This window comes from Tupaia chinensis, unplaced genomic scaffold, assembly GCF_000334495.1.
Source record: "Tupaia chinensis unplaced genomic scaffold, TupChi_1.0 Scaffold000047_1, whole genome shotgun sequence".
In the NCBI taxonomy this organism is placed as follows: Eukaryota; Metazoa; Chordata; class Mammalia; order Scandentia; family Tupaiidae; genus Tupaia; species Tupaia belangeri.
In genome coordinates, this window is record NW_006159505.1 from 3,272,782 (window position 1) to 3,286,634 (window position 13,853).

General features: G+C 47.9%; 1 protein-coding gene across 3 annotated transcripts in view; it reads right to left on the reverse strand.

Moving 5' to 3' along the window:
- Window positions 1-13,853, reverse strand: part of C2CD3 (C2 domain containing 3 centriole elongation regulator) — a 132,156-nt gene that overhangs the window by 19,891 nt on the left and 98,412 nt on the right. For all 3 annotated transcript variants that reach the window (XM_027774143.1, XM_027774145.1, XM_006140981.3), the window contains 2 exons: window positions 11,650-12,571; window positions 6,251-6,362 (listed from right to left, as the gene is read on the reverse strand). In XM_027774143.1, coding sequence (XP_027629944.1) covers window positions 6,251-6,362; window positions 11,650-12,571 — 1,034 coding nt within the window. The remainder of the gene's footprint in view (window positions 1-6,250; window positions 6,363-11,649; window positions 12,572-13,853) is intronic.

The window sequence follows — 13,853 nt, forward strand, 5'->3', positions numbered from 1 at the left end:
AGAGAGAGAGAGAGAGAGAGAGAGAGAGAGAGAGAGAGAGAGAGAGAGAGAAAGTGAGAAAGCTAGCCACCAGGGTTGGGGACTCAGACTGTGGTCAGTCATGTGGGGGTATCCAGCGCCTTAACCACCACGCCACCCGCTGATCCCTCATCTTTTTTTAAAAAGAGATTTTTGCTATAGTGCGTGTGTGCTCACCAGAGAGGAAGAGAAAAACAGAGAGACAGAAAGCGCGAAATCACCCCCCAGGGCCGATGGCTACACTGCAATCCCTTCTCTTCCATTTTCCTTCTGAGATTTTGTGCATGCACGCACACATGCCCAGCATGATCTTCAAACCACTAGGTCTGAGACTCAAACTGTGGTTGGCCATGTGGGAATCAGTTACCTTAGTCACCATGCCCCCTGCTGGCCACCCCACAACCTATTTTAAGAACTGAAACACCGCTGACTAGACTCATGTGCATGCCCTCCCTTATCCTATGTCCTACAAAGAACACAGCAGTCAAACAGTTGAAAACCAAAGATAAAAATAAAATCTTTTTTAAAGAATTACCTTAACTTTATTTATTTATTTAAATTTGACCTGAGGACAGATTGAGAGAGAGGAGAAGAGAGAGATGGAAAGTGAGAAGGCAAGCCGCCAGTTTCAGGACTCAAACCATGGTCAGCTATGTGGGAGTCCAGCGCCCTTAACAACTAGGTCACTTACCAGCTCCAATAAAAAGAAAATATTTAAAAATAAATTATTATTTTAACTTTCTTTATTACTTTTAATTTGACCAGAGAAAGATAGAGATAGATAGATAGATAGATAGATAGAGAGAGAGAGAGAGAGAGAGAGAGAGCAAGGGAGTCCAGCATCAGATCCAGGACATGAACCGCAGTCAGTCATGTGGGAGTCCAGCATCTTTAATCATCATGCTACCTGTCGACCTCTAAAAAGAAAATCTTAAGTGCTGGCCCTGTAGCAGAGTGGTTAAACACTGTATGGAGGGGCTAGATTCCACGTGCCTGATTGTGGCCCTAGCTGCTTGAAAAACATGCTGGACGGATGTGTGTGCATGTCAGAGAAGGGACTGTGGCAGGATGATGCCCTATTAGGGGTGCTTTCTCTCTCCAGCTCCTGCCCTTTGGTGAGCACACGGACTCCTGGGCAATTAAAAAAAAAAGAATCTCAAAAGCAGACAGATAACAAAGGGCATGGTATGTTCGGGGCAACAATGACCAGAATGACTTCTGCTCCGCATCAGAACCAGTCGACAAAAGACAGTGAGATGGAACCTGCAACGTGCTAAAGCAACAACACATTCCAAGCTAAAATCCTATATTTAGTGGAAGAGTATCTTCCAAAAGGAAAGGCAAAATAGAGATATCTCCAAAGTGGAGAACCTGGAAAGTTCAGTTACTAACAGATCTGTACTACGTGAGATTCTGAAGGAAATTCTTCAGACTGAAGGGAAATGGTCCCAGATAGAAATCAGGATGTGAAGAAGAAATGAAGAACACTAGGAATAATAAAGTACGTGGCTAAATTTAAAAGAATTTTTTTTTCTTTTAATATGCCAGAGGCCAGACACACAAGAGAAGCAGAGAGAATGCACCCTCAGAGGGGCTGCAATCCTTTTTCCTCCAGTTCTCACTGTGTCACGATCCTGCACACGTGCCCAGCATATGAGCTGCTGGGGCCAAGACTCAAACCCTGGCTGGTCACATGAGGTCTGACTTCCCTGCACAGTGCTTAATCACTGCACTACAGGGCTGGCCCGCTGAAAGACAGTTTTTTTTTTGTCTTAAATTCTACAGTGTGAGGCTACTTAACTCTGAGGTTATGGTGTCCTTATATCACAGTATAATTCACTATTAAATCTAAAATAAACTGAGGGAATTAAAGTAAAGTTTCAACTTATCACATTGTTAACCATTTCAACGTACTTAAAAAAGCCTTCTTCTTTTTTTTTTTGTTGTTGTTGTTAAAGAGATTTTTGCTATAGGGCATATGTACTTTCTAGAGAGACAGAAAGTGAGAAATCACCCACCAGGGAGGTGGCCATGCTGCATTCCCTTCTCCTCCATTCTCCTCCTGAGATTTTTGGGCACACACACACACATATGTACACACACACACACACACACATGTACACACAAGCACACATGCCTGGTTTGAGTTTCAAGCTGCCAGGTTCAGGACTCGAATCTAGGGTGGCCATACGAGAGTCCAGCACCTTAACTACTATGCCACCTGGTGGTCCCTAAAACCCCTAATTCTTTCTTTTCTTTTTCTTTTTTTTTTTACAATTACTTTAACTTTATTTATTATTATTATTATTTTAATTTGACCAGAGAGGGAGAGAGAAAGTGAGAAAGCAGGCTGCCAGGACCAGGACTTGAACCAGTCGGCCATGCGGGGGAGTCAAGTGCCTTTAACTACTGTACTACCTAAAACCCCTAATTCTTAAAAATATCTTTTTGTTATCGATGCCTCTACCTGCTAGTGCCTTAGACACATGCTTGATTTGGTTCCTAGGCTCTCCAGCCCTGGCTGACGGCTAGCCAAGAGCATCGGACGGAGGGACCACATTGCAACATCATGGCGCACCTGGCAGTGCCAGAGGCCCAGCTCAAGCCAGGATGACCAACCTCCAGGGGTGTCCTGGGTTGTGGGACCTCCAGTGCTGTAACAGGGACAGTTCCAGACAACCTGTGACAACTGGTCATCCTCACTAGGACCCAGAATGAGAAGCTGAAGAAAAAGGTGGCCCGAGAGCAGCAAACATGGAGTTTGCTCTGAGCTAGAAAGAAAAAGGCCAAAAAGTGTAGGCGACTTATCTCTTCAAAACTAGATAACTTTAATTAAAATGAGAATTCTTACTTCTTCCTCTCTCCCACACTGTGTCTTGTGTTTAACAGACAAAGACAATATGTCCCCCAGGAGCTGGCACATCATGAAGGTGCAAACACGACAGGAAGAGCAGCAGTCACGCTTGGCAAGGGAGGGCTGGCAGCTCAGACAAAGCAGCTCTCAGATCTCCTCCAGGGGGCGTGGCTCACTGACCTGTGACCTACTTGGCTAGCATGGGAAGGGACAGGGAACTAAGAATAGTTTTTTTCTTTTTTTTTTGTTACAGGGCATGAATGCTAGCCAGAGAGAGAGTAGGAGGGAAAGTGAGAAATCACCCCCGTTGGGAGAAGGTCATGCCATAGTCCTTCTCCTTCTGCCTGGATTTGGGGCAAGCATGCACATGCACTCAGCGTGATTTTCAGGTGTGGGTCCAGGACTCAAACCATGCAACTGGCCATGTGGGACCCAGTGCCTTAACCACTACTCTACCTGCTGGCCCAAGGGAACTGAGAGTTCTTACTTTACTTCTCTGGGGTAATTCTCACCACCAGCCTGCTAGGTATGAATTATTAGCCTGTTACTTATAAGGAAATGAAGACTCATAAAGGTTGAACCACTCACTTGCTTACAAGTAGATCTGGAATTTTACGCCATGGAAGTCTTCCTCCAAAGCTTCTGCCTGGTGCCTGGAGGCAGCCTTATGACCCAGGAGATGCGCAGATGGGAGTGTGTGGGAGATACAAGGGAAGATGCCGACGCAACACTAACACAAGTCAGGGAGGAATGAAGACCTCAAGACTGCAGAACTTCCTAGCTGGTAACTACACTTCTCCCCTAAGACAGGGTTCCCAAACTTGGCAAAACCGAGATGTGTGGGAACACAGGTTGACCCATATGCCAAGTAAACATAATGCACTGAAAATGGTGCTCGGGCAGCTGGAGAAAGGGGGAAGGGGACTAGTAAGAGGACCAGATGTCTGATGGCTTCTTCTGAGGGCTACACTCCAGGCTCTCAGGGTACTTCTGGACTGACTCCATCTTTTCATCAAATGGCCTCTGGGAAAGTATATAAAATATTTAAATGCTTATACAGCTAAATGTGATCTATTTAAAAGAAGGAAAATTTGGCAAGAAAAACCTGCCATAAGCTAAGCGTCACGATTTTTAGGTGATGTAATGGAAGAGCACTGAGTCTTAAGTTTAGATTTACCTACTGGCTAGGAGACCCTGGGCAAGTGGAGCCTTTCTGCATCTGTTTATTTACATATAAGACAGAAACTGAATATCTTGTGGCTGGCAGGTGGCGTGGTGGTTAAGGATGCTAGACTCCCACATGGTTGACTGCGGTTTGAGTCCTGGATCTGGCAGCTTGCTTTCTCACTTTCTTTCCTTCTCTCTCTGTTCCTCTCTGGCAAATGGAAATAAATAAATAAAATACATTTAAATAAATTAATTCTTAAAAAAAGAAAAGGAAACTGTATATCTTGCTGATCTCCATGGTAGCCTTGAACTCAAATTTCCTCATCTATTAAATGAGGGCTTTAGGCCAGCCTTTCCTTTTCTTTTCTTTCTTATTTTTTTTTAAGTTTATTTCTTCCATGAGTGAGAGAGCGAGATAAAGCACCCCCATGTGAGCCTGCCTTACAGAGCACAGCATTCTACTTTGGTGCCTGGTCCAGACCCCACTGTTTGCAAGTATTGAATGGAATTCGCAGGCATGATCAGCAATGCATGCACCGTTTCTGAAATGATCTTTTTTGCTTGTTTGTTTTAAGGCTACATGAGGCAGGAGCTTTGTGTCTGGTATGCTCAGAGCCCAGAATGGTGCTCGGCACACAGAACTTCTCCATGACATCACTACAGCAGTTCTTTCAAGGTTGTCAATGACCATCACATCATCAAATCTGAACGACAACTCGGTCTCTATTCAGCACCTGGTGAATTCTTTAAATCAGAGATTACTCCCCTGATTAACATTCTTCAATGGCCACCCTTGTATTCAGAATAATATCTAACCCCTTCCCATGGTCTCCATGTCTTGTATGATCTGGGCCCTTCTACCATATTATGTTAGTCTCTGTACTCCAGGGACAATGGCTTTGTGTCTAGATCATGCCAAGCTATTTTAAAGCTCGGGGCCTTTGCATTTGGTGCTCTGTCTTTTTTTTTTTTGGAGAGGTTTTTGCTATAGGGCGCGTGCGCTCGCCAGACAGACAGAGAGAGACAGAGAGATAGAAAGCAGGAAATCACCCCCCAGGGGGGATGGCCACGCCGCAATCCCTTCTCCTCCATTCTCCTCTCGGGATCTTGGGCACGCACGCACACGCGCCCGGTGTGAGTTTAAGCCACCGGGTCCGGGACTCGAACCGCGGTCGACTACATGGGAGTCCAGCGACATAGCCATTACGCTAACTGCTGGTCCCCATTTGGTGCTCTGTCTTGAAGGGAACTTCCACAAGTTCCCTACTTGGCTATCAGCTGGCTCCTTAGTACAGCATGGTATTCAGGAACAGATTTTGAAATCGGGCTGGTTGAGTTCCAATTGTGGCTCCACCATTACTACCTGCATGACCAGGCAAGTTACTTAACCTCTCTGGGCCTATTCCCTCATCTCGAATTAGAGAAAGCAGTATGTACCTCATCAGCTGCAGAATTCTAGTGGATGGAGCAGTGCTGGTACGTGACGAGCAGCACCATGGTCGCTGCCTTTCAGCTCAGTCACAGCCTGCTCAGAGCCCTGTTCTTTATCACAGCTCCCAGTCCTCCTCATGACTGTTCTTTATCACAGCACCCAGTCCTTCTCACAGTGAAGACAAGGAATTTGTCTTATTTATTGTTATAAGCTAAGCACTCCATGCAATGCCCAATACAGGAAAGGTACTCAACAAATGTATGCTGGATGTCTAGAAAACTGACTAGTGCCACTGTTTTCTTGCCACTTGCAAGAAAGGTTAGGTGCTGCGTCAAAGCGGAAACAGAGAGAGCTGGAATATGGACCCTACTTCTAATCACCGAGCTCGGCTGAGTGGTGAGGAGGTGTTTTGTAAATAGCAAGTTGTTACACCACTCATGCTCTTATTCTCTTCGTCCAGATCACTCCTGTGTCAGCCTCCGAGGCGGCATCTCCCGTCTGGGGCACCCTCCATGCACACCTACCTTTGCATGGTTGGTGCTCCCACAGCGCTCAGTATGCAGTTCTTGGCTGACTCCTGCTTCCATGCTCTGCACAGTTCCCTCCTTCCACATGTCAACTTTGACTGACTATGCAATGCCTCGCACGGTCACATTTGTTCTTCACTTTTCCTGAGCTCCCTGCCCTTTCCAGGAGAAAGGCCCAGCAGCTCTGTCTACATGTTTATGGAAGAGATGACCATGCTACAGGAGAGAGGGAAGTCAGGGCTGTTCTCTTACCTCTTTTGTAGTGGCCGGTGGTGGCAGGGCTGCAGACAGTGAAAGCATCCGCATGGAGGCCTCCAGCTGCTGCGGAGGCAGAAAGAAGTTGGGCACCACGATGGGCTCAGTGCTATAACGGCAGTTAAGGACAAAGGTACCTAGATGCCTACCCTCTCAGATCAGAATCTCCACTGACCCAAGTCAACCCCATTTACATTTTCCCACCAACTTATACCTGCCCATGAATCCCTTGTTCAAGTGGTTCCCTCTGACTGGAACCACTCCTAACAAGTCAGTCTACACTTTCTTTATGGATTCCTTCAAATCATGTCTCCTCTAAGCAGCCTTCCCTAACCTTAGCGTACAGTGACCCCTCCTTCTTCCTATCCTGGAGCAGAATCTACAGTACAGAATGCTCAGTTATCCGATACGATTCTCAACTCGTTTCCCTTAAATTTCCTGAGTTTCTCAATGGCAGAGACAGTTTAATTTCCTTGTGACCTTCCTCCCTCCTGAGAGCCCTGCATGAGGCCAGCGGTACCAAGTGTTGATGATCCTTGTTGGGGGCAGATTTAAACCTGACCTGTCAGAGGTTGGTAACAGGGTGGGGCTGAGAACATGCTGCGGGAGCAGCACCTTAGACTACATGGAGGAGCCTGGCACCTTAGTACACCCGTCCTCCTGGCTGTTCTCACTCGCTCCAGAAATGAGGGCTCTGCTCAGGGGCTGTCTGTGGGTGCAGCTGGCCTGTGCCATCCAGATGGGAGTTCTAGAAGGCAGGTCCCACACCCTGTACTTTTTCTGTGTATCTTCTTCAGGTGCTCAGTGCGGAGAACATGGCATTCCACAAACACATTTTAGGTCAAATCACTGATTCAGTTTGGCTGAATTTTGAGGCAGGTAAGGAGGGGATCGTTTTCCATGTTTTGGTTTCTGTTCAATAAGTGAAGTATAGTTCTGATTCAAATTTGTTTACTAAGTTTTCTATTTTAGCGTCATTCGTCCATCTAGACTGTTAACTCCAGGACAGTCAAAGGGAGAGATGACCTCTGCCCTTTCCACAGCCATGTTCCTGTCTCCTAGTTCAGTACCTGGGACACAGTAAGTGCTCTGCAATGTCTACTGAATGAATGATAAGCACCTGTTGCCTACTTTGGTTCAAGTCCCCAACTTTTCTGTTGAGAGGTGGGAGTTGAGTGGAGAGCTCAAAAGGAAGCTTGCTCTTCCCCAAGCCTTCTGCAGGGGCCAGGAGAGGCCGACCTATTTGCTGTGTGGCTCTGCCTACTGGGGCTCTGCCTGACACGAGCCAGTGCTGTGGGGAAGGAACCACTTTGCTGTGAGGTGTCAGGAATGGGTCTCCTTCCCAGAAGCTCTTCTCAGTCTGTCTGCTTTAGGGTTCTGTTCCAACAGTCAACTTCTCTCTCCAGCTTCTAAGTTCCTTCTCAGTTTATGGAAATGCTCATCTTCCATTTAGGAAAACAACCCCGAACCCTGACCTTGCATTTATTCCCTTCTAGTTACCATTCAACTGTCCCTTACTAAATGGGTAACTTCAGGAACATTTATTTTGTGTCTCATTTTCTTTATCTTCAATATGAACATAAAATTAGACATAAAAACAGTACCTGTAGGGACCAGCAGTTAGCGTAATGGCTATGTTGCTGGATTCCCATGTAGTCGACCGTGGTTTGCATCCCAGACCCAGTGGCTTAAAACTCACGCTGGGCGCGTGTGTGTGCGTGCCCAAGATCCCAAGAGGAGAATGGAGGAGAAGGGATTGTGGCGTGGCCATTCCCCCTGGGGGTGATTTCTCGCTTTCTGTCTCTATGTCTCTCTCTGTCTATCTGGCGAGTGCACGCGCCCTATAGCAAACACCTCAACAAAAAAATAGTCTATACATGTCAAGTGCCTAGAATGGTGCCTGCCAGCGGCCAGCAGATGGTGTAGCAGTTATGTCACTGGACTCTCACATGGCTGACCGTGGTTCGGGACCCAGACCCATTGAAAAATACTACGTGTGTGTATGTGTGTGTGTGTGTGTGTGCATGCACACACACACAAGATCCTGGGAAGAGAATGGAGGAAGAAGGATTGCACATGGCCATCCCCCCTGCGGGGTGATTTTCGCTTTCCTTCTCATTATCTCTCTCTTTCTCTCTCCTGTGAGCACACGTGCCCCAAGGTAAACACCTCTTAAAAAAGTTTCTGCCATGCCGAACACTCAATGTCAGTTCCCTCTCCAGCTTGTGGGAAAAACTGCCTATTCTAGCTGTCCTTATACTAGTTCTGTTACCCATTCAAGCTTGACTCCACTCCTACACAACATCCTCCCTGATGCTAAAACCAGTGGTCACACACAAGCCCTGCTCTCCTGAACCTGTCAGCATCAGACTGCCAACGACCACTTCCTGAAGCCCTAGCTCTCCACAGCCGTGCCCCTACACAGCCACCTCCCCACCCCATCAGCTCTCCTGTCCTTTACACACAGGCAGGTCTCCTTCTGCTGGCCCCCTGGACGCTGCCCTGAGGACTGTGTGTAGCGGTCTCCCTTTCCAAACTCTTCCGCAGCCCGCATAGGTTTGCAGAGATGCCTGCTTTTAGTTCATCTCATGCCTGCACTCCCTCCTGGATGTCCTACAGGCACGTGTACAAAACAAAGTCCAACGCTGATCCCCAAACCTGTCTCTTTCTGTGCCGTTACCTATCTGATAAAGGACATCACTGATGTGGCAAATTCTGACAGAAGTATTATAGCTAGGTCATCCTGGAGTTCCTTCTCCCATCACCTGCCCCTCTCTCTAATCCTCTCAGATCTAGCCCCTGTTCACCATAAAGAAGTCTATGCTTTAGGCCGGCTCTCCTCATTTTATTATTACTACAAGTTCCCTAACTGTTCTTCCGGTTCTGGTCTCCCCTGATCTAATTCACCCTCTGCCTGGTACGCAGTAACTTCTCTAAAATGTAAATCTGACCACATCACACTCTTGCTTAAATGCACAGTTAACATCTACCAAGCGTTGTTTATGAAGCCGACACTGTGCCAGGTAGCTTCCATCAAGAACGCCATTTTTGCATCCCTGCAGGTACTTTTACTCCCTCCATTGTACAGAGGAGGAAATTCTGTTTATTTGCATACAGGACAAAGGCCAAGCGGCTCAGTCAGGCACATACATGCTCTCAGGTCCTGGCCTGCCTCACGGCTCACCACCACCCAGCCCTGGCCTGTAGCCACAGTTAACCAACTGTCCACTGGGTGGGCCTCAGTACACATGGCTGCCCTGTCTGGAGCTTCCCGTTTCTGCCTGCAGGAAGAGTGTTCAGCTTTGGGGTCAGCCCTCACGTCTCTCACTGAGATCCTCTGAGCAGAGCTGCAGCAGCTCCCTCGCATCCGGCCATGTCTCACCCCTGCCACTGCCTGTTTGCTTGCCTGTCTCCTGCCTCATGATGGGGACTTCGCATGGTAGGGTATGACTCAAATCTGCCCTCGGTATCCAGCACAGGACAGGGTCTGGCAGGCCTGAATCACAGCAGCCCCTCCACTGGCCATGTTCTGAGCACAGCTGAACTGACCATGAAGGAAGCAACGTCAGGACCTGGGGTGAGGCCAAGAGGAGCTTCACTGAAGCTGGTCTGTTTTCGGCGCTCAGCTTCCAGCCCTTCGACTCACTCTCCTGTTGTTAGGGTTTTCTACAACCTGCATCAAGAAGCACATCTGTTGGTGTGCACAAGTGTTCCCACTCACTGGTTTTCACCAAAATCCCATGAAACTGAGAGTTCATGGGAACCAGCAGTTAGTGTAATGGCTATGTTGCTGGACTCCCACGTAGTTGACCACGGTTTGCGTCCCGGACACGGTGGCTTAAAACTCACACCGGGTGCGTGTGCGTGCGTGCCCAAGATCCCGAGAGGAGAATGGAGAAGGGATTGTGGTGTGACCATCCCCCCTGGGGGGTGATTTCTCGCTTTCTGCCTCTCTGTCTCTGTTTGTCTGTCTGGTGAGCGCACGTGCCCTATAGCGAAAACCTACCCCCCCCCAAAAAAAAAGAAACTGAGAGTTCAGCTCAATCTATACTTATTGATCCCCTTTCTGGACAGTGCCAGCTGCTGGAGACAGAAAGCCAAGATCCCTGACCTGGGAAGCGGACAGCCTGGTGAGTCAGGGATTGCCTTCCTCCTGTAGGTGCAGAAAGGTTAAACTGTATGTTGGACGTCACATAAGTAATACCAAGCTGGGTCCTCCAGGAAGATCTCTGGTTAGTAAAGCAGCTGCTTCACCCACTGGCCATGCAATGCTGCTGAGACTCCAGGCCAGAAAACCTGAGCAGCTGGTTAGGATATGGAGGTGAAAGTGGTAGCTGATCCTAAATGCCCCTTCTTCCTGAAGCAGTGTTATCCTGGAGGCTTGGGCAAGTCCGTCTTTTTTTTTTTTTTTTTTTTTTGCTATAGGGTGTGTGCGCTCACCAGAGAGACAGAAAGCGAGAAATCACCCCCCAGGGGGGATGGCCACACTGCAATCCCTTCTTCTCCATTCTCCTCTTGGGATCTTGGGCATGCACGCATACACGCCCGGAATGAGTTTAAGCCACCAGGTCCGGGACTTGAACTGCGGTTGACTACATGGGAGTCCAGTGACACAGCCATTACACTAACTGCTGGTCCCCAGGCAAGTCCAGCTTTTTTTTTTTGTTTTTTGGAGGTTTTTGCTATAGGGCGCATGCGCTCGCCAGAGAGAGACAGAGATAGAAAGCGAGAAATCACCCCCCGGGGGGATGGCCATGCCGCAATCCCTTCTCCTCCATTCTCCTCTCAGGATCTTGGGCATGCGTGCACGCACACGTGCCCGGCATGAGTTTAAGCCACCGGGTCCGGGACGTGAACCACAGTCGACTATGTGGGAGTCCAGCGACATAGCCATTACGCTAACTGCTGGTCCCGGCAAGTCCATCTTAATGGTGCCCACCTTAGTTCTATCACTTGTCTTTTTAAAAAAGATTAAATCTTATAACATGAGCCTCAGTTTCCACACTTGCGTAATGGAGATACTTATATAAGACTTGTGATAGCTGAATGACTAATGTATATGAAGCACCTGGCCCCTCAGTAAATGGGCACTCTTCCTCCCTCTCTCTCTACACCCTGCACTTCTATTTCTACCGAGAGTAACAGTCTCATCCCTTAGATCCAGGTGGTGAAATACCTAACAGATAAAGCAGTTAAGTCAGGGCTGGTTAGGCTAATCAACGTGCTGGCAAAACCTAAAGCTAGTTCAAAGCATTGTGCCTCAGAGGGCTGGTGTGACAGCAGGATTGTAGCACCTGTCACCAAGTGCATGCTCAGTATCACACTCGGTTAGCACCAGCTTCCCAAATCCCTTGAGACAGTTTAAGGGGCCACTAGTGGGAAACACCAAAGGATACAGGAGGAGGCTCTGATTTGTAGACACCGCTGATTTGGCTGTAACCTGCTTCTGACTGACGTCAGAGGAGTCGATGGGTGGTCCCTTGTGGTTCTCTCTTTTGTTCTGGGAGGCAAGGTGTACAGGGAGCTTCTCAAAGCTATCGGCAGAGTCACTGAGCTCACTGGAGGCAGTTTCATTCCCAGCCTGGGCTTCTGGCTTGGATTCCATGTTGTCTGCCCTGGGTGAGTTGCACCCAGCCAAAGTGTTGCTCTGCCGGGCTCCTGAGAGTGTCAGGCATGGGGCAGGCTTAGGATTGGCTGAGGCAGGCTCTCCAACCCTGGCCTTAGAGGCCCTGCCCTCACAAGCACCAAGACTTGAGCCGAGAGAAGCCTTTCTGGACAAAGGGGGGTTGATAGCCTTTTCTGGATTGGACAGAGGGCTACTCCTGACTGTGAGCTTTTCTCTGGGGAAAGACTCTGGAGAAGGACAAGAGGGGCCCTCCCTCTGCACCTCATCAGGCTGAGGGCTGATAACCTCACTTGTGTCTGACACAAAACTGGACCAAGGGCTAGTTTTGTCTGTCACGGTGGTAATCTCATTTAGGGTCCTGGGCTCAATGATGTCTTCTTCATAGTCCTCATCACTGTACACTGGGCCTTCGTCTGTGTCTTCACTGCTCTGCATCCTCGTAATGGGTACTGTATGTACCAGGGGCTTGTGGAGCTTTCCTTTTCTGCCTGGAGACCCTTCAAGAGCAGGGGGAGGTGGGGAATTTGTGCCTTCATCAGGAGCTCTTGCCAATGGCTGGTCTGGAGATGAGCCTCGTTCTTGAATTTCCTCTGTGTCCTGAGCATCTGGTGGGGTGATGACCTCTCTGCTTCTACTGCTGGTTTGGTGAGAACTCAAAGCTGCTTGAGAATTCCTGGTGATAGTCTGCAGATCTGAACAGCAACAGATAGTACTCTTACTACAAGGCAGGACGACGGACCGCTCTTTCCCCACTCTAGCCTCTAGCTTCAGAAGTGTTCTTGCAATCAGACTTAACAAACCTCAAAGACAGTTAATCCACCCAAGAGTCAGTGAAACTATATTCAAAGCAGTATAATTTCTAATACTTTATTCTAAAATCAAGAGGACCAAAATCTAATCTATTTATAGTTGTGGACTCATCTGTGGAAACGCTTTCAGAGACTATCTGCTCATGCTCACGAATCTTGGGAGCTGGGAGTCCTGGCGGGTATGTTCATGCTTCCATTTACTTCAGTAATTACCTATATTGAAAACCAAAATGAGAATCCACTTATTTACCTATTTGATGACAGTTACTAAAACTACCTACTTTACTTGGAAATTAAAAGCAAGAAGCTCTCTCTCACCCACGTGAAAAGGCTGGGGAGGTTCACAGAGAACGTGGAGCAGCAGCGTGTGTTGGAAAGAGCACAGGCTTCGTAGTCAGATAATCTTGGGTTCAATCTCTACTGTCACTTGCCACCTTTGTGACCCTGAGCAGCTACCCTCTCTATACCTGTTTACCTCGACAGTGTGATTAACACTGCCCGTTTCTCAGGGTTACAGAAAGGAATATACACACGTTGGATGGTACATACACAGGCACTTAGTATAATATTGGGTCGTTGGAAAAGCCATATGTTTTTCTATGCAAAAATGTGTCAGGACTTTTCCGACAACTTAACAGAAGTAATTGGTGATAGATTATTTTGGGGATGAAATGGACGAATAAATGAACATGCCTAGTAAATAATACACACTTGTGTGATTACTTAAGAGGAGAAAGTTAGGAATTGGGAGGCAATTAAAAAATATTTTTTTGCAATAGGGCGTGTGTACTCACCAGAGACATAATGAGAGGGGGGAAAGTGAGAAATCACCCCCCAGGATGATGGGGATGGACACGTTGCAATCTCTTCTCCTCCATTCTCCTCCTGGGATTTTGGGCATGCGTGCACACATGCCTGGCATGTTTTTTAAGCTACCAGGCCCAGGACTTGAACTGTAGTCAGCCTAGTGGGAGTTCAGCACCTCAACCACCATGCTACCTGCTGGCCCCTGGGAGGCAATTTTGATCCCTGGGGAACTGAGGTCATAGCTCCCTCATAGGATCCAACACAGGGCTCAGTCTGTAGGAGGTACTGGCTGTTTTATACACTGAACATTTTTTTTTTTTTTTTGAGAGATTTTCACGTAGGGTGCGGGGGCTCGCCC